The 18,781-nt window shown below is 45.0% G+C and overlaps 2 protein-coding genes across 4 annotated transcripts; one reads left to right on the top strand and one right to left on the bottom strand.

Moving 5' to 3' along the window:
* Positions 1-71: 71 nt before the first annotated feature.
* OARD1 (O-acyl-ADP-ribose deacylase 1) lies at positions 72-4,575 on the top strand. 3 transcript variants are annotated; one of them, XM_080569374.1, is made up of 6 exons: positions 72-158; positions 603-670; positions 1,198-1,342; positions 1,491-1,549; positions 1,916-2,028; positions 2,361-4,575. In XM_080569374.1, the coding sequence occupies exons 2-6, from the start codon at positions 635-637 to the stop codon at positions 2,461-2,463; spliced, it is 456 nt and encodes a 151-aa protein (XP_080425500.1). In that variant the 5' UTR covers positions 72-158; positions 603-634; the 3' UTR covers positions 2,464-4,575. The 3 variants fall into 3 exon arrangements, with proteins under 3 accessions (XP_080425500.1, XP_080425499.1, XP_080425498.1); XM_080569373.1 differs by having other exon boundaries at positions 140-335; XM_080569372.1 differs by lacking the exon at positions 72-158 and adding an exon at positions 165-410.
* Positions 4,360-14,234, bottom strand: APOBEC2 (apolipoprotein B mRNA editing enzyme catalytic subunit 2). Its single transcript, XM_080569375.1, has 3 exons — positions 13,185-14,234; positions 5,567-6,114; positions 4,360-4,995 (listed from the first exon to the last, which is right to left on the bottom strand). Exons 1-2 carry the CDS (start codon positions 13,310-13,312, stop codon positions 5,574-5,576), a joined length of 669 nt encoding a protein of 222 aa, XP_080425501.1. The 5' UTR covers positions 13,313-14,234; the 3' UTR covers positions 4,360-4,995; positions 5,567-5,573.
* Between the last annotated feature and the right edge of the window lie 4,547 nt (positions 14,235-18,781).

The following is an 18,781-nucleotide window of genomic DNA, read 5'->3' as shown; positions in this document are numbered from 1 at the left end:
CCCCCCCCCTCCCGCCTCCATCTCAGCCCCGCCTCTCAGCGCCTCGCGCGTGCGCGGTGGGGCGGCCGGCGGAATGTTCTGGGCGGGTACCATAGAGAGGGAGGTCCTCCGCGCTGCCTAGAGAGGCTGCCGAGAGGGAGGGCGGCGGCCGCCATTTTGTGCGTGAGGCCGAGCGCGGCCTAGTGGCGAAGCGGGGCCGGGCCGGGCGATGTGGGCAGCGCTGGGCAGGCTCGGGGCGGTGCTAGCCCCGCACCTCCGGCTCCTTCCTCGCGCCCTGCCCGTTGGGGTTTCCCCCTGCTGGGTCTCCTTCCGGCCCGGAGCAGGATCCGAGGCCCGTGGGTGTTGGTTCTGTGTTAGCCCCGGGTTGGGGCCTGCTGGCGCCTCACGGGCCGAGCTGTGGGGTGCTGCGGGTGCTTCCCTCCCCTACCCTCCCCCGCTGCTGCTTTTCTCCTTTTTTTTTTTTTTACTCCTCCTTTCCCAAGGGGGTGTGTTGTCTGCCTACAGGGGCCCATAAAGGCAGTCAGCCCTGCGCTTTCTGTCACACGAATTTATTGCCTAGTTTGGGGTTCTAATAACTGTTTTTCTCTCTGTCATCTTTCTAGCCACGGGAGTCTTCACCATAGCCCACGTTACCATGGCCACCCAGGTCTTCAAGGAGCAAGGGGAGCGAGTGCGTAGAAAACGGGTTATGTGGGCTCTTGCTGTGATGCATGTCTCTGTAAAGAGATGTTCTTGTTCCCTAATAACATCACAGGTGGTTGTACCACGTAGCTTTGGGGAGGAGAGTGACTGATATTAAAGTTCTTGCTAATTTTCCTGCGCTTTTGTACTTCTATCAGTGATGTGCATCTTTTACATCAGCACAGAGCTTAGGTGTTTAGGTGTATGGAGCACTGACATACTGACAATGTGTTGAGGATGTGCGCTAAGCCACTTGTACTCTGTATTGCATAATTTTCCTTTATCAGTTGTGTAAAACGAACTGCTGAGCTGGCACTTGATTCTCATAGCTGATCCTGCAGAAAAGATAAGTTATCTGCTTGTCATGTTCACAATTCATACTAAATCAATTTACTTGTAAATGGCGTCTTAAGCTCAGTGCTTCACAGGTGTTATCATATGGGCTTGCCTAGCTGCAGGTGTTTCGTTATCGTAGTCTGCCCTCTAAGCTTTCCCACTTGTGTTTGTGTTCTTCAGATCAAGTGCGTTAAGGGAGACCTTTTCTCGTGCCCCCAGACGGACGCCTTGGCTCACTGCATCAGTGAGGACTGTCGCATGGGCGCAGGCATAGCTGTGCTTTTTAAGAAAAAGTTTGGGGGCGTCCAGGAGCTGTTGGATCAACGTGAGTGATACGTGCGGGGTGGGCATGTGGGAGTTTAAGGGCTAAGTGATTCCCAGCAGTAAGGGTATTCCAAGCTACGAGGGTTGCTGGGATGATTACGTAGTGGACTTTAACTGTTTTATAAATAACACTTTCCTTTTCCCTTTAGAAAAGAAGACTGGAGAGGTGGCAGTTCTCCAAAGAGATGACCGGTATATTTACTACCTGGTAAGAGGAGGACAGGATTCCAGTGCTTCCCTGTAACTAAGTTGTATTAGATACTGTAACGAGGGCTTTAAGAGTTGGGAGGCTTTTTTTGAGGATGTTTTTCTAAAAAAAGTGAGATGCATTACTCAAGTCTCCCTCCTTGAGGAGAAGCCAAGCTTCCTTGTGTGTGCATGTTTATACTTTGAAGTTCACAGAATCAGCTGTTAATTTATACTGCTTCAAGCTATGAAGTGTAGTTCTTTTTTCCTTTGTAGTAGCAAATCTGGGTGTACAGTCTCTGAGTGTGGTGGAGCATGTTGTGGAAAAAAAATAAAAAATGCAGTGATCACACCAAAGGCACAGCTGACCTTTTATATTTATACTTAGATTACGAAGAAGAAAGTTTCTCATAAACCCACTTATGAGGATATGCGGAAGAGTTTAGAAGCCATGAAAACTCACTGTCTAAACAACGGGGTTACGGACATTTCCATGCCCAAGTAAGAAAGCCAGTCCGTGTGCTATAAGTAATTCACTATTGCTGGGGTAGAAGGATTTTTGAGACATGATTCCCTACCATGAGATAAGAGTTCAAGTATCCACTTTAATATAACTCTTTTATTCAACTGTGTGAATGACGCGTGCGTTTCCCAGCGGGTTTAAATGATAGCAAAACATTCGGGCTTGGTTATTGCCATATTTTATCTGCATTATGTTGATTTGTGGTGAGTTGAGTTAGTGCCACATAAAATGGTAGCTGCCTGAAGGGCTCGTTGTTCATAGCATGCTCCAAAAGAGCTCATTACAGTTGTTTTGGTGTCTTGTTTTCCAGGATCGGGTGTGGACTTGACCGCTTGGATTGGGATAAAGTTTCAGCAATACTTGGGGAAGTCTTTGAAGACACAGATATAAAGATTACGGTTTACTCTCTGTGAGGAAAAGAGTTCAAAGATGGCCTCGTTTCCCTTGCTTTCAGGAATGGCAACTTCTTAACTTGATGGGGGGGGGAAACTGCATGCTGAGCACATTCTTCTGAGCATAGCTCACTCCTGTGTTGGCAGTGGCAATGGCTTAATAGGAAAACAAAAAGAACAAAAGTCCCAGAGCAGCTAATTTAGGATGCTGTGTTTAGGGAGCCTGTGTTGAACCCTCAGGGAGTTCCTGGTCTGTCTCAGGAGGCCACCAGATGTCACTGGTTCTCCACAGAGCACCTGGCTGCGCCCTGGAGCTTCTGTTGAAAGCAGCCAGTTCCCGTGCAGAGTGAAATTGGAGCTGCCTGCTGCTGCTTAGGTATTAGTTGATTTGTGCTGGTTCATAACGATGAGCTGTGGAGCCCTGCCATTTCTGTTTCTTTAAAGTTCTGCTGTGTTCACATATAGTATAATTACTCTATACGAGATTAAAAATTAATTTTTTATCTTTTGGAAGCAAGTATTTTTGTTATGAGATTGTACCAAGGAGAATCGTGCTGTCAACATGAAGCAAATGTTTCGTCAGTGCTCTGCTGTCAGATTAGAGCACAGTCCTTGCAAAGAACATACCTGTGTATATGTTTTGGCTGTACGCAACAGGAGGAAAACAGTTTTGAAAGGGGATCCTGGAGACTTGTAACGACACCTAGTAGGTGTATTTTGTGTGATACGATTGATACGGCATGAAGAACTTTTTATTTTTTTGTCTTCGCATATGAATGACTGGCAGGCTGTAAAAAAAAAATCGTATGGAAGGCAAGGTTTGTTTTTTGCCTTTATTTTTTTTCTGCTTTTGTAGTTGAGCTGTTATATGCAGTTTGGTGTTTGTTGTCACCAAATAAACACAAGTCAGTGTATTAGACCACTGCTGTACACTGGAGTTTGGAAAATTAGGTTCCAGTGCTGAAGAATTAACCCACTCGGCATTTCCCGTGTTTGGTTTTTTCCCCACTGTCCCATAATACCAAATCTTTTGACTTCTGTCATACTGAATGTTTGTGAAAATGCCAGATATGTTGAATAAACCTAATAGATGAGACAGTCAAGATTTTGTTGTTGTAAAATAGGGTTCCTAGTTACTTTTTATGACCTATTAAACGTGCGGAGCCTTTTCTGTTTTGTGTGTTATGGATGAATCTGTATTGTATGTTTTTGTTTGTGCAGATCTGCAAATTCTGTTTGTCTTTAAGAGCTTCATATTGTTCCTCTCTGTTGACTGTCTTTTTTTTTTGTGAATTTATTTTTTTGCTAAAGCTGAACCCACAACTCAGAGAAATAAACTGAGTAAAGCAAGTAGGAACTGGGAGTATTGAGCCGATCATGAGTGAACATCAGGACTGCTCATTGATTTAGTTCCTGTGCTTATTTATGTTTGTTTCTTAGAGCTAGTGGCAAAGACACGAAATCCACAGTGGCTGCACAAAGGTGTTCTCACTGCTGCTTGTTTTTGTTGCCTGGGAAGTTTGTGCCAGAATTGAGTGCAGTCGAGTGAAGAGACTTCAGCAGTCAGGGGGTGTGTGGGTGTAGCACCATTCCAGCCTGCAACAGTGCAGCAACATCAAAAAGTAATTGGAAGAACAACCCCTGTCTGACTCGGTTTTCTAGCTGATGAGCTTCCCCGTGACCTTTGTTTGGTCTGAGCCTTGTTTTACATGGAAGGCACGATCCCCCTCTTTCCCTCTCTGTGTCTCCATGCTTGCACATACTCATGAAACTTTTTGGCACCTAGCAGCGCTCCCTTCTCATCATGCTGCGCTTTGGAAGGAAACATTTCATACGTGGCTGTCCCAGCATGTCTCGCTTGTCAGATTAATTTTAGGACCTCTTTGAAATAGAGAAGGAATAACAATGCTTTACTTCTTTTCAGTGGCTTCCAATTTTATTTCACTTTCCTCTTCCTAGTTTTATATCACAGACATCATTGAACAAGGGGAAAAAGGTATTTGATGCATTTGAAATCAAGTACTGTTGGCTCCGTCATAATTGTACAATCGATGAGTTAACCCTAATTTAAATCACAGTTACTATTAATTGAGAAGGACAAAGAATAAAACTTTTTTATTCATCTTAACTCCCTTTCTTTGTAATATTTATGAAGTATATTCTTTCTAGATACGTTTATCTAATCAGCAGCTTTGTTCTACGATATCTTCTCCTAAAGTAGTCCTGGTATGCGAGGCCTACACCCTTGTCCTGTAGATCCACTGCGATCCATTTCGTTTGAGGCTTAAACCACACTGTTTGTTGCCTTGTCTTACAGCAGAGGCAGCACAGGTTTGTTTCGGGAGGGGGAGAGGGAGGGTGGGTGCAGAAGAACAAAAAATAAACCAGAAAATCCCAGACACCAAAGGTGTTGTACATGTATTGGTAGTCCATCAGAGCCTAATCTTGCAGGAGTTAGTACTGCACCTGCTGGAGTCGAAGCTTCGGAAAGCAGGAGTGTGCTAGATGTCAAGTCTGCCACGTCTCTCTTCGCAGATCTTCCCCGAATTGGTCCTGGGAAGAAGAGAGAGGTGTGTTAGAGGCTTCACCTGCTTCTGTGTTTCACTGCTTAAATAGGTGACTCCAAGGTGATACTAACTATCCCTTAAAAAAGGAATTGTAATAACTGACTTCCTGGTGTGTAACTTCTGTTTCGGTTTTTGTTCTAGAGGGCTAGACTTTGGGGGCGGAGGAAATTCTATTTTCTGTACATCTCTCTTGCGCTTTCACATGCATTTGGGTATCATGCCTGCAGGAAACGGGTATTTTTATTGCATCTAGTGACCCTACCTTTTAAATTTTATTTTATTTTTTCTTGGAGGTGTTTACTCTGAGGGGAAAAAAAGAGCTTTCAATCTCTGAAGCTTCTGCTGTGAAGAAGCCAATTGTGTCGTTAATACCTTTGTAGGGGGAAGGTACTGCCTAGGAGAATTCTCAGTATTCTGGTACCGACGAGCATAGCTGGGTACGTATGGGAGTAATAGTAATGGGAAATGACTCTGTTGTGCCTTTAACAACCTGAAGAAAAAGAGGAATCTAGTACTAAGGCAAGGAGCAAGGTGAGCAAATGGAAATCCTCACTCACGTGAGCTTCAGTGCAGAATCTCAGCCAGCTTTTCCTCATAATACTGGAAGTTCTCTTGAATGTCCTCCCATGGCACGAAAGCCTTTGCTTCCTCTCCTTCCTCCTGTTCCACAAAGTTCTGCCAGACATACTCAAAGTCTTGAGGCTTCATAATCCTCAGCTTGCAGCCAGCTGACTTCATTTTTTTCAGAGCAGCCTGCATTTCTGGCTCTTCCCACATGAAGAGGCGCCCTACCATGATCGTCAGGCGCAGGTTCTTGTTCTTCTTCAGGGTCTCGGTTATCCGATCAGCGCAGGTCACGCAGGGACTGGAGGAGACGTACCAGGTGATGTTGTAGCGGAGACTTGATTCGCACTTGGGCAAAATTGTGTTAAAGAAAGCAATTTCTGCGTGGGCAGCTGCGTGCTCATCTTCCAGGTAGCCCCGAGAAGTCACTGACTCTTTGCCTTGGGTCTCGACAACGTAACACAGGAAGGTTTTGTTCCTGCCTGAGCTGTATTCCACGTTCCTGAACTGGAATTTGAAAAACATGGCTGGGAGGCGCTCCCTGTAGAAAGTGGAGAGGAGAGAAGCATCTCAGAGGCACATAATAAAGGGTTATAGCGTTGGCTTAGTTCCTGTGTGGTCTTGGACCAGTTCAATCTACCATGGCTGTCTTTTGCCATGTGTGGAAAGGAGATGTTTCCTCAGAAAGGACAAAAACACATTAAAACCAGCTGGATGGCTCCATTAAAACCGGCTCCTTTTACTGCGCGGTAAGGCTTTCAGACCCATTCTGAACACCTGGTCTTTTTCACTGAATTTTGACAAACTTGGGCTGTGCTTTTCTGCTGTCTGCATAGAGGTACTTGAAGCACTAGTTGCTGCTTAAATGCATTTTTTGAGACTACAAAATTTACTGTACTCTGGGCCGTTTGTACTCTTCTGTCAGTATGCTTCTGCAACGTTAATCTGTGAGATCTGTTGTCCTGATTGTTCAGGTAGCTCTGGCATTACTAATTAATGTTTTACCCTCAGTGCTTCTGCAGTCTGGATTTCCTTTGAGTAGAGGCACGTGTGACTGACTAGCTACAGTTCGTAGGTGTTCTGGTTTTATTCTTCCAGAACCAGTTCAGTGCTAATATTCAGTAGGGTTATGTTGTGGCTTTAGCTACATGTGAATATCTAAGATCAAGCGTGACTTTGCTATGAAGGAGTGTTTTTCCCTCTGAAATTTGATAGCTGCCTCATGGATACTACTGATAAACTTCAGTCACTTCTTTTTAATTTGTTGTGCACCTTTTCCCTTTTGGGTTTCTAAACTAGCATAATTCCAAGTGAACTATCACAGCGAAACGTGTTTCCAGTTCTCTTGCATCCAAGCAGAGTAGTCTGCTGTTATGTAGGGAAGTTGAAAGTAGCTCCTTAAAATACTGTGTATAGCTTTTATGTACTACTGATTGAAGAGGTGAAAAAAGAAAGCTGCATCATCTCCAAGTACCTGTTTCTTTCTAATGGAGTACCAGTTTTCGTGAGTGTCCTCTGTAGCATCAAACTGTGGAGTACATCAGTACAAGAACCAATGCTCGAAGGATGTGAGACGAAAAGATGCTGACAGCGTGCCTTGCGACCTGCTAAATGCTACGAAGGATGGGAACAAAGACTGCAAAGTAACCAAAGCGAAATAATGAAAAATAGTAACACAACATTTCATTTACTGCATGCTAGTAATCTTCCAGGATGTTGTAATCCTCATCTGAGTTTTAGGTGGACCTATAACCTTGATATTACCAGTGTGGGGACCAGGCATTGAGGAGCTCTTCATATGATACCTGGCTACAAATGCTGCAATATGTACTGAAAGCAAATGGATTTTTGCATAGAAAAGGATTAGAAATAGTGTGCTACCTAAAACCATAACTTCGAGTAAATTATAGCTATCATCAAGCTGCTTTAGTTGTGCTGCTCTAAACACTTAAAGGCATTCTTCCATAAGTGTTTAATTCCACTTAACAGAGTTTCAAAACTTCACTGGTATGTGTATGTTCATACTTGTCGCAGCCAGAGATTCTTGCTGCCCAAGTCCTTTGGCATTTTTGGCTTTTGAGAAAGTTAAACCGTAAAAGAATAACCTCCCTGTTTAATATTTTATGATGCTACAGTAGTATCTAGGGTGCATTTGGGCCTGCTACGCACATTCGCAGTAAAAGGCCTGGAGTTACAGTTCACACTTCTGCTTTGGATTTCCCAACAGCACGATTTTACAGCTGAACAACTTCACTTGGAATATCGGTGCGCTATACCAGCCAGATAGCGCGAGAGGTGCTGTGGTTAGGTTGGCAGTTGTGCTCTGTACGGAGAGAGGAAAATCATTAGTCTTCAAAATGTAACAAGATGTACAAGTCGAAATGATTTAGTTCAGAGCATTGCAGCTACGCTGGGAATATCTACTGTTGCTGTCAGTCAAGGAACACCACAATTCTTTTTGCATTTCGTTGATTCATAACAATGCAAGTTCAGAGTACAAGTCCGACTTGAAAAAATATTACTAGAAGCAGGTTTTCAGCTGCTTTTTTAACCGTACTAAGTGCTTACACTGTTCAGTTCTGCTTAGATCAGTTCTATACAAGATGGGACTTAAACGATAGAAAAGCCTGGTTGGGACCCTTCCTGCTATTACTGTTTTAGCTGGCAGTGTATTAATGAGGGATGAGAAGCAGTAATGTAGATACAGGCTTTTATTTTTATTAATAAGCAAATAAATCATTCTGTTCTGGTGTGATTTGGTCTGTGGTTCTCTGGTTTGCATTGAGAGTTTCTACAGGCCTACGTAAGGGAAGTTTGCACTGGCATGCAGAGCTTCTAAACTACCCAGAAAGACTGCTTTAACTTCCATTTCGTAGCGTTTTCCATCTGTTCCCTTACTTCATATGACTTAGTTACCCGTTGGAGCTAGTCTCATTTTCTTTAGGATGAATTGCAAGGCTTCCATTGATTTCATTAAGAGCATTATCAGGCTCTAATTCAGCATAGCACCTCTTATTCCCTGAACTCCTTTTGTCTTGTTCTTGGAGGCTATTAAAAAAAGTACATCCTTGGGAGAGCAGAAATTTTCCTGCTTTACATCCTAGATAATTAATGATTCTTCAGTTAATGATTTAATGATTTTTTTAAAGATATTTTTGAAAGTCCAGCTGAGTGTGACCAACAAGCCACCCATTGCCTTGTTTCAAAGATAATTTTGTGAGGCCGCAGTAAGTTGTTTTGAAATAACATCATATATCTAAATGTATCGCATCAGAGTCACACGGACGTTCATTCCTGATTTAAGTCTCTTGACCGCAAAGCAGTGACATCAGTGATGAAATTAAGTCTGTATGTTTTGATGAACAGCTTAAACAACAGTGGACTGCTCCAGGATGTGTTGACTCACTGGTGGGTTTAGTTGGGCTTTCTAGACAAACTTTTTCCTTATCATCTAGGTGTCTAAGATTATCTGCAACGTTCACCTCAATCTGTTCTCCTAGTGGCATGGAATATGCATCAATTTAATTAGTACGTTTCTGATAAAGAACTCAAAGCCAAGGGCTTTTTCCAAGTCTAAGTAATTGGCTGAGAGCTCGGAAAACTTGCTGATGGTGGTTGCAGAATCAACCAATAAACTGTGTTTGCTAGTTAGCAAGAATCTCCTTAATCCCATCTAAACCAGACGAGGGAGGACATTTTGGCACAAGTGTGAATTGTAAACGCGAGCCCTGGCTGGGCTTAGCTGCGTCCTTGCTACGTGGCTCTTCCTAGCAGTGGGGACTTGAGCCTGGTGTCTCTGCGTAACAGGAATGCCCCACAGCAAGCGATGCAGCAGGGAAAGAATGGGAAAGAAGGAGCCGTGCGTGCTGTAAGATTGGAGGTGCGTTTGGATGCTGCGTGCTGCATCATCTCTCCTTGGAGTTACAGAGTGCTTGGCAGATGACCCTAATAACTGACTGCAGAATGAAGTATCGCGGTGTTTATTTGGGTAGCTTCAGACACTTTACAAGCAGTTGCGAATCAAAATACATCCCTGAAATAGCTGTGTCATCCGCTATGAAAAACAAAGCCTGCTTCTTTGGAAACCGAGATCTAGCTTTGAATTGCTTTCTTTCAGTTCCTGAGTAAATCACTAGTTCTTGGCAAGCCTGTTCTCCCATGATTGAATGGCAGGTGGCTTATGAATGTTAATATTATCCTTATTTTACCTTTTTTTTTTTTTGTTTGTTCTAACCTTAGAGAAAGGGAATGCCAACAAAATATACTGAGGAGATGCAAGTTCAGTTCTTGTATTTCTTATGCTGGAAGCTGTACTGCTATAGACGCTGAACATAAAAATTGTGTTGTCTTGCATGTAACTGTATAAACTTATTAAAATGCACAAATACCACCAATTTCAGTAACTAGGCTAATTGCTTTTCTGCTTTTTTTTTTTTTTTTTTGTGCAGTTAGAGAAGATGTTTTTTTTCCCTCTCCTTACTGGCATGATATTTGGTTTAGGACTTGCACATGAGGTTTATGTATATGGAAGGTTCCTTAAATTATTTACAGGCACCAAACTGTCAGAGTGCTCCTAAAAATCATCTGTTCTAATGATAAGATGCAGGTGGTCACAGCTCACTTGCGGTATATGGGAAGGTAAAAGCTGAAATATTATTTTTCCTGCTTCTGTGGAGGTCGTTAAATGGTGCTCTTTAGGGATTTTCTAACCATCTCAAGCTTAATTTATCCAAGTGCTTGTCCTGGGTAGTAGCAAGGCTGTTTTGTGATCTGTTAGATCACATTAATATGAAAATATTGAAACTTTGAGGCAAGAGCCTCAATCTATAATGTGCATTTAAGTACCTTGAAATAAGGTAGACTGGAGGAATGCAGCAGCTGCCCAGCGTGGTCACAATGCCCTGTGCCATTGCATGGCAGGTAGGAGAAGAGAATGAGAGAATAAAAATGTGGGATTGTCTAAAAACTGCAGTAAACTAGTAGGGCATATTCTTTACATTTACATGTTTTTTGCTGAGTATTTATACTTGGTCTTAAGTTACTGGAGCCTATAAGACAGTGTCCTTTTGCTTGCTCTTCAACAACTGTTCACAAATAAACACACTCATGCTGGGCTCATTGATTATAGAAAGTCTAATGATCAGCTCTAGGAGGAACCAAGGGTTTATCACTGCTAGGAGGAACCTCATTTACACCCTGGGTAAAGTGTAAATGAATGTGTCTCCTTAAATGTCATGAAACATACACAGCAGGGGCTTATATTTATCCAGGACTGTGTTGACAAAAAGCACGGGGGGGCTTAATATTCTTAAACGGAGTGATTAGGTTCCCAGCTTTTTTCGTGTAAGCCAGTCTCGGCTGTAAGCCTCAGCTTGAAAACTTGGCTGTGTGTCACAAGATGCCCCTAATCCAAGGGCTAAAACTGAAACACTTGAGTAGTAGACAGTGTAATTGAATTGAAGTGCTTGCACAGTTGCAGTTATGTGTTTTCTCATAATTCACATAACTGTCTTTCTTGGCTGAAAATTCCTGAATAATTAGAAAATCCAAACAGTGATCAAACCGGGTCGAGGCACAGCCTGTACTGACGGGGTCCTTAAAATGAAAGTAAAAATTGCTGGATTTTTCTGTACCTCTTTCAGGGCCCTTTGGGATTTCTGCTTTACTTCCTCATTCTCACCTTTAATAGCCAGCGTACCAGTAATAAACTAATCATCAGGGGATACTTGGTCGTGAGTCCTGCAGGAATTCACCAGATCCTTCTAAACACTTTGCAAATAGTGTTACAACGATCACAGACTAAATAATCACATACTGACAGCTCGAGGGTCCCTCACCAAACGTTCGAGTACTTTCATTTTGGAAACTTAAGTTCTTGCCTTGCTTGGTATCAGCGTATGGAATGGTACTAGCCGATTTTCACAGCTTAACATACGTAGATGCCACAGCACAGACTTTAACTCATTCCTAGAAAAGCCTTACCTGAGACTGCCGTGCGTCACCCGGGGATCTTGCCCTAGTCCCTGTGCCCTGGTAGGGTTCCAGCAGTGTGGCTCCCTGCTAAGCCTCAGGAGGTTGTTTTCCTATTGTTAACCCTTTCTTTTTGCAGACACATCACCCCTCACGTTCCTGCTGCTGCCTTTTAAGTGTGGAAAGTCCTGCCACAATCTGTAACAGCCTTGTCATTCCAACAAATCTTTTCATTGCAGCATAGCACTATGAAAGTTTTTTTTTCCAGCCGCGATTAACACACCGGTTCCTACCCAGGTTGTTGGGGTTAGCAAGGAAGTTTGAAGATAGCGCCCAATTCCTTGGCAGTCCTAATTGCAAGTTGAGTGCTCTATGGCTGAAAAAACATAATTTCCTGATGAGATTCATTTAGAACGTGTTCTATGCATCTAGGAGTTGTCACCACGTTTGTCATTAGTCCAGGCTCAGTTCATAGCAGAGGAATGTGCTTTTCTTAAAGTCCCTGTTCTAGCAGATGTATTATTTGCATGATTGTGCACGACAGAGACTAAAGGCTGTGAACAGCCCCGCCACAAGAAGTGATTTTCAGAACATATGCTTTTTAAGAAGAAAATTGTTTTTTCACCCCCATGCAGGGACATAACCCAATTGTGCGAGATGAAACCTCGTGCATGCTTTTCAGAAATGCCAGCCAAATTTTATTTGCAGAGCCTTTCTTACCGGTGGCCCTGTCACAGGCAGAAAGATTCTAAGTGGGATTTAAGAGTCTGGCCTGAGGTTTGCATACCAGCAGCTGGAAGAAATCGTGGTTTTGGGTTATATGCTGGGAGCGCTGCCTTGGTGACTTCCGAGGGAGTCTAGAAGGAAGAGCTACATAGGGCATCTTGATACTACTACAACGAGCATTTTGAAATGCTTAGAGATAGCAGATTACACAGTTTTTTCTACTTGCAGCTGTCAATTACATCTGACAGAGTTCAGCTTCCTAGCAGATCTCTGTTATATCTGCCTCTTTCAAAGGGCAGGCTCCCTGGAATAAAAGGAGCCACTTGCTGCTTTGCAGTCTTGAAAACTGCCTCTTGTTTTGGTGCCCTTCTGTGAGTTAGGCTTTTTGAAAGTCAGGTTCCAGCTGTGGGTGTGGAGCCCTTGAAAATGTGGACTTCTCACTCTCTTGAAAAATCTGTCCCTTAGGTCCGTAAAGTAAATCAGCCATAGCAGGGGTATTTTTCCTAATCCACAGACAGAGAAACTTTCAGACAAGAGCCACTGATCACAGCAAGAAATCAATATTCAGCGTTCATCAAGGACCCATACCTTCCATCCCTTTATTGTCAGGCAAGTCACCCCACTGCAGTGCACTACGAGGGAATCGGTGAGTACTGTGGAAACAGAGCTGCTTGTATGGAAACAAATGGATTTGGCTGCCCGCCTGCCTGGGGTGAATTCATCCCCTGTAAAATGCATTGAAACTTTTAACAAAATCCCACAATAACGAAAGCCGTACTTAAACCGTTTAAGACTACTCAGAAGTGCACTGGCTTAAGGTACCACCTTTAATTACCCAGCAGCAGAGCTGAGGCAGGGACCTTTGAAGATCCCCGTTTCAGCCTTTTGCACCCTCTTTATAGCTAAACCTCTTACCCTGTCACAATTTCAAAGGGTGGCAGGTCTTCCCGCTTCACCTTCTTCTTCTTTTTTCCCTCGCCCTCTTCTGCGTTGTCAGGTTCACCGTTCTGAGCGTTGCTGGGCTCCTCCTGCTTTTCTGCCATCTTCTTGGGTATAGGGACAGTAAGTTAAGGCCACGGGGAAAAAGAAAGCAATTTCTGAAAGCTCTCAGGGAGCAGAGACAGCAGAGGGGGGAGGGAAAAAAGAGAGCCGGGAGTTCCTGCACTACACACAGTTGTCAGGGGCTAAATATGGAACAAAGCAGCAATGATAGAGGCTGGATGGGTAGGGTGACCCAGGGCTCTCAGATGTCGTCTCCTTCCCTAGCTTTCGCTAGGCCTTTTTAACAATCCCTCGTGCTCCCTTTTTAATTTAAAATTAAGTGACGACTTCGTTGTGGGCGGGCTAAGCGATGGATGGAAAATCATGGAAGCATCAGCGTCTGTTTATCCGTTAGCGTGACAGATAGCTGGCAAGGTGCAGAGCTGGCAGGGTCTCCGTCTGCCTTCATTTGCCAGCTTATTATTTTGCTAACCTTGAAGGACCACTGTTTTGGCTCAGGCGAGAGGGGAAAGGGGTGGCCCACATTTGATTTGCTGAAAAATCCCCGTTGTTGTGGATTTGGCCTCGTGGGCCACCTGGAGTGTCACAGCAGGGGTGCCCAGAGGAGCAGGAGTTCTTTCCTTCCACCCTTCTCTTCCACGGAGGGACACAGAAAACAGGAGCTGAACGGGATGAAATCCTTGGGCTCGTGGAAGTTAGTGCTACAGATCGTATCGGCATAAATGCTAACCAGACTTCATCCCAAATATCCTGAAGTCAGGCTTATAATTCACAGTGGGACAGTATTTCTTTTGCAGGAGCTGAACATCTGCACGCTGTTCTGTTATTTTTTCTCATCCCTGCCTGAGTGTTTGAAAAATGCCCACTGCACCGGGGGTGATAACATAGCTAAGAGTAAGGACTTGAAAAATTGATGGGCTTAGTGATTCCTGCGGTATTCTTTTGTTTCTTTCCTCTTTGCTGCTGCAGTGGTTGCAGGTGTTTGATGAGTGATTGCCCAGGAGCCAAGGAATCAGACGGACAGGAGGCTGCGGAGGTGTGATGAGAAGTGAATTGTGTCTGTGTGAGGACCTGGAGGTCGTGCACTAATATTTGGGACTGGTGTGAACAGTGTGCTAAGAGCAGAGTACTGGAGACATTCGGGTAAGGTACCGACTGTGGTTTGTCTGACCTAGTGTGGGGGTGGAATCTGCCTTTCGTACAGAGAAATGAGAAGGGCTATAAAGATTCTGTTATCAGAAGTTGGGGATGTTTGGTCTGCTCGGCACTATATCAAGCAGATTTTTTGAAGAGACTGCAGTAGCTCGGAAGGATACTGAGGGTTAATCAAAGATTCACATCAGCTCCGAAAAGGGTTTTATATGTTTGGTTTGGGAGGATTGTCTCTCTTAAATTCAGAATTATATGAAATTCTTCCAATTTCTCACAATTTAATTCATTTAAGGGTTGTATAAATCCCATGTGAGCCAAGCCTGATGAAAACCTCAGTATGATTTTTCTCAGAGACTAATCCTGCCATGACATGAGAGTGGAAGTAAACAGAAAGTGTGTAGTTGCGCAGAACTCAAGCTTTAGCCAGAGCTTATTGGAAATCAAACCCCCAGGATCCTGGGTTCTGGATTTAGCTCAGAACCCACCATCAAGATTTGGATAAATATGCAATCTTAAGCTGTATTTGTTTGAGTGTTCAGTCTGCACGTAGTGGGAAACCTGCCGTTAGTTTGAGGATGGATTGCTCTTCGCAGAAATCAAGCGTGAGTACCTGCTTTCAGCCAAACCTCAGTCTTCACAATACCATTGGAGGCAACTCTTAAGGGTTCTGCGCTCTCACTAAAGTGAAATGAATTTATGCCATTAGGCAGATAATTTGTCTTCTGGCTACTTTTTCAAGCCCCTTGCTAACAGCAGCCTGCCTTTCTGCACTTCTGTGAGAATCACAATACCCTTTGGAGTTCATCATTAGTAGCATCGTTGAAATGCACTCTGGGGACAGGGCACAGCACCCACCCTTTTACTCCCACTCTGTTTGCTAGTGATGAGAAAGTTGTTTATTTGATGACTGGCATAGCTGGCACGGAGTGTATTGTGACAACGGCGCACTGAAGGATTTGACAAGTTCCAAGACATCCTATCTGCGGAACATACATCTTTCATTTTCATGGTGCGAGGTTTTATTTATTTTTAAGCTTAAAATACTTTCCTGGAGAGCAGGTGTAGTGTTTTTCCTCTTGCCTGGTAACTATGCTCAAATTCCAACTCCCTTGTCCAATTACTCTCACCTTTGACATTTCAGGCAGTGTTTTTGGGGATGGGGATCCTCTCTTAATGAGTGACAGCTTGTCTCCTTTTCCTCCCTGTATTTTGAAAAAGCGCTCCAGCCCCTCTCCAGTCCCTCTGACCCACTTTTCTTTATTTTTGGAAGCTCTCGACTGTTAGGGTCCCATTTTTTCCTACAGCCTTTAGCTTTCACTGGCCTGGCCCCTCTGTGGAGTTCAGGACTGAGCTCCTATCTAATCTCCGGAATGCGGCACGGAGACTCTACCTCTGTCCAGCCCTTCCCCAGCTGCTTCGCAGCTCCATCTAGGGCAGTGCACTAAATAGTCATGATCCCCCCCCCTACAGCGTCTGCCTGTGCCAAAAATATAAAGCGACACCACCGAGTTGCTGTCAATCTGACATTTTGCATTAGAGCCTTAGGAATGAAAGCTTTGATCAGTTCTGTTCAGTTGTTTTTAAATGACCCTAGTTCCCCCGAAGTGTGCGTGTGTACAAGAGCGTGCGTGCATCGGCCTAATGACAGAAGCCAGTGATGGAAATGTTTTTCCCAGCAGCTATTTCAGAGAAGGAGCTGGGGCAGGGACGCAGCTACCCTCACGCCAGGATCTCCCCGTGGCACTTAGGGTAACTAAAATCGTCGTGCTTCCAACCAGCATTTTTACCCAGGCTTCCTTCCACACCGCCCCTCTCCTCATTGATATCATGGTTTATTTAGTTGCCTATGAATTCTGTGTTGCTCTGAGAGCCCTGCTCAGTGGAATCGCTGTTCGATCACGGAAGAGGTACACGAGATCTGCACGTGTCAGGTCTCACACGGCGAGAATCAGCCCACTGCCTCTCCTCATTCACTCCTCTGCAGCAAGGGCTAAATCCTGCTCGTCTCCAGCAGTGCCCTGCAGCCTAGCAGCTGGATGCAGCCGGTAGGTGAGAACTCTTCCCACTTAAACAAATCCCTTTCAGCAGCTGCACTTTGTGTCTGGGGAAACCTCCAACAGAGGGACCACAGCCCCGCGCTGCAGACACAAGATCGGCCATTCAGCTGCTTCCCTCTCAGGGCCACAAACCCAAGCCGTGGTTTCCTGCCCAAGCCCATTCTCCGTCCTGTGGCAGATGTGTCCTGCAGCATCTGGCAGTCTGTCCCCCCCGGTATTTTAAAAGTTCTGGCTTTACTCTTTTGGGACATCGAGGCCAGAACGCCCGATCAGAGCTAGATGGAGTCGTGGAAAGGAGTAGACCTCAAAGTCACCAAATCCGCAGTAAGACTTGAAGAGCTGTCTGCAGTGGGAAAGCTGCCAGCAGAGGGGACTGCTAGCAAGGGAAGGCTGAGGTGTCAGCCTCTTCTGGGAGATTGGATTCTGGCTTTGCTGCTGCCTTGCATGTTAAGATCTGATTGTGCATCTGTCCAAGTCCAGACGAGTTTTTCCACTGACTTTACAGTATCTTGAAATAATCTGATGACTTTTTCTTGTCTTAAAGGAGTATTCCCTTGACCTCTCAGGCAGGTTATCTGCTGGTCCTCTAATTACAGCAGAAGTTCCTTTCCTGAAGTTAAAACCCCTCTTCTCCTTTGCTGATCACCTGGCTGTGAAAGTCCTTGCCAGGAAAAGGAAGCTTTTATTGCATTCTTGGGCTGAAGGAACATTTTTGGCTAAATGGGAGAGTGAAATAAGACACTGGCTGCATGAGTCATGGCTCAGAAGTGCTCTCTATTCCAAAGGGACAGCTGGTGGCAGTAACAAAACATCTCCCTAGATACATTGTCTGGCAGCAATCCCCCTCTCGCTTTTTCCGGCTGTAACTACCGTTACGTGATAAATAAATAAACACTCTGACAGTGATGTGCAGAGGCAGCTTTGCTTCCCTCAGCCCCTGGAGGCCCTCACCTGTCCCTTTCACTGCACTGCAGGACGGTACTGCCAGGGTTTAGGGGAAGGGGTAGGGGAACACTGGTGTCAGCTGCTGCAGAATCCCGCAGGTTTCAGCCCAGCCCAGCCAGGGCCCACGTCCCTCTGTACAGGACACGAGTTCCCTGTGAAAGGAACTACACCCGGGCTGAAACGAGCCACGACGCAGGCAGAGATAAGCGATGCTCTCGCCTCCTTGCCTTCCTTATCTTCGCAGTGGAAGGCCTGGGCGTCCTTGGCCTGTGATCCCCACCACTCGCACACCCATTACGACACGACTGCGGGGCTGGGGAGGAGTCTGCCTCGCTGGCAGGCACCGCTGGCTGTCCGATTAATTCAAAGTCCAACTGGAAGGTAATGGCAGCTCCAAGCGGCACATCCTCCTTCCTGCTGGGAGTCTGCTGCCGTTTTCCTGGGAGCAGTTCAAGAGGAAGGTCAGCCCCAGCCATGCTGCAGGTGCTCAAAGCCCCAGGAGCTGGTGCTGAGCACCAGCCAGTGCCAACGAGTCAGCTCTTTAACGTTTACACCCACACAGCAGCACAGCCTCTCCAGCACTTGACTATATTTTAACGTAGCTGCAAACACCAGCAAGTCAATTAAAGTTCCTTACTACCGAAGCCGGAGTATTTTCTGGAACAGCTGGTAAATTATTGAATGAGACAAGGGTTAGGGAAAGAGCCTGGGCTGAAAGAAAGATTTTGTTTTATGCACAAATACCGTGTATCCAGCAAGCAGGGGATGTGCCTTTTGGGCTAAGATCAAGTGTACAGTCAGTTTAATATCAAATACAGCTTTCTGGAAAGACTGGCTGAAGCCTGAAGAGGGGGATCATCATTAGACATGGTGATCTGAGAGGTGGCTCTTGTATAAATGCCACGACCCTGTGAAAACTGCCATGAATGCACGGCCTTTGTCTGAGTCACCGCCTGAATCATGTAGACCACGACATGTCCTGCCATGGGTTATGAATGTTCCCTGACACTGGGGCGGGATATGGTATCCATTCCCAAAGCTAATTTAGGGGGGCTGGACAAACACCTTGCGTGCCTGCTAAGGTGATACGGATCCAGCCTGCCAGCCGCCTGCTTTACGGTGGCATAAGCAAAACTTCTCCTTGCTCTCTCTGGGCTTTCATGGGGAAAAATCAGCACAAGCCCCATTAGGTGGCACTGACACGAAACCAGGGCCCCTGAAACCCACAAGGGCAGGGACTGGGTCTGCTCTGCACTGCACAATATAAATAAGAAATTTTCTAGATGGCTGACTTTGGAACATCATTAACCATTTTTATGCAAAGGGTTTCAGTATAGCTGCTTAAATTGCAGATAC

The sequence above is a fragment of the Anser brachyrhynchus genome (genome assembly GCF_964034855.1).
Source record: "Anser brachyrhynchus genome assembly, chromosome: 27".
Classification (NCBI taxonomy): domain Eukaryota; kingdom Metazoa; phylum Chordata; class Aves; order Anseriformes; family Anatidae; genus Anser; species Anser brachyrhynchus.
Note: the sequence above shows the minus strand (reverse complement) of the source record. Positions and strands in the feature narration are given on the sequence as shown.

What these genes read in the sequence shown, in the direction of transcription:
- APOBEC2 (XM_080569375.1), bottom strand. Translation starts at nt 13,312, where the DNA reads ATGGCAGAAAAGCAGGAGGAGCCCAGCAACGCTCAGAACGGTGAACCT. An exon ending in CCCTTTGAAATTGTGACAGG is followed by an intron (nt 6,115 to 13,184) that starts GTAAGAGGTTTA and finishes CACTTTCTACAG; the next exon opens with GGAGCGCCTCCCAGCCATGT.
- OARD1 (XM_080569372.1), top strand. Translation starts at nt 209, where the DNA reads ATGTGGGCAGCGCTGGGCAGGCTCGGGGCGGTGCTAGCCCCGCACCTC. An exon ending in TCAAGGAGCAAGGGGAGCGA is followed by an intron (nt 671 to 1,197) that starts GTGCGTAGAAAA and finishes TGTGTTCTTCAG; the next exon opens with ATCAAGTGCGTTAAGGGAGA. An exon ending in ACGGACATTTCCATGCCCAA is followed by an intron (nt 2,029 to 2,360) that starts GTAAGAAAGCCA and finishes CTTGTTTTCCAG; the next exon opens with GATCGGGTGTGGACTTGACC.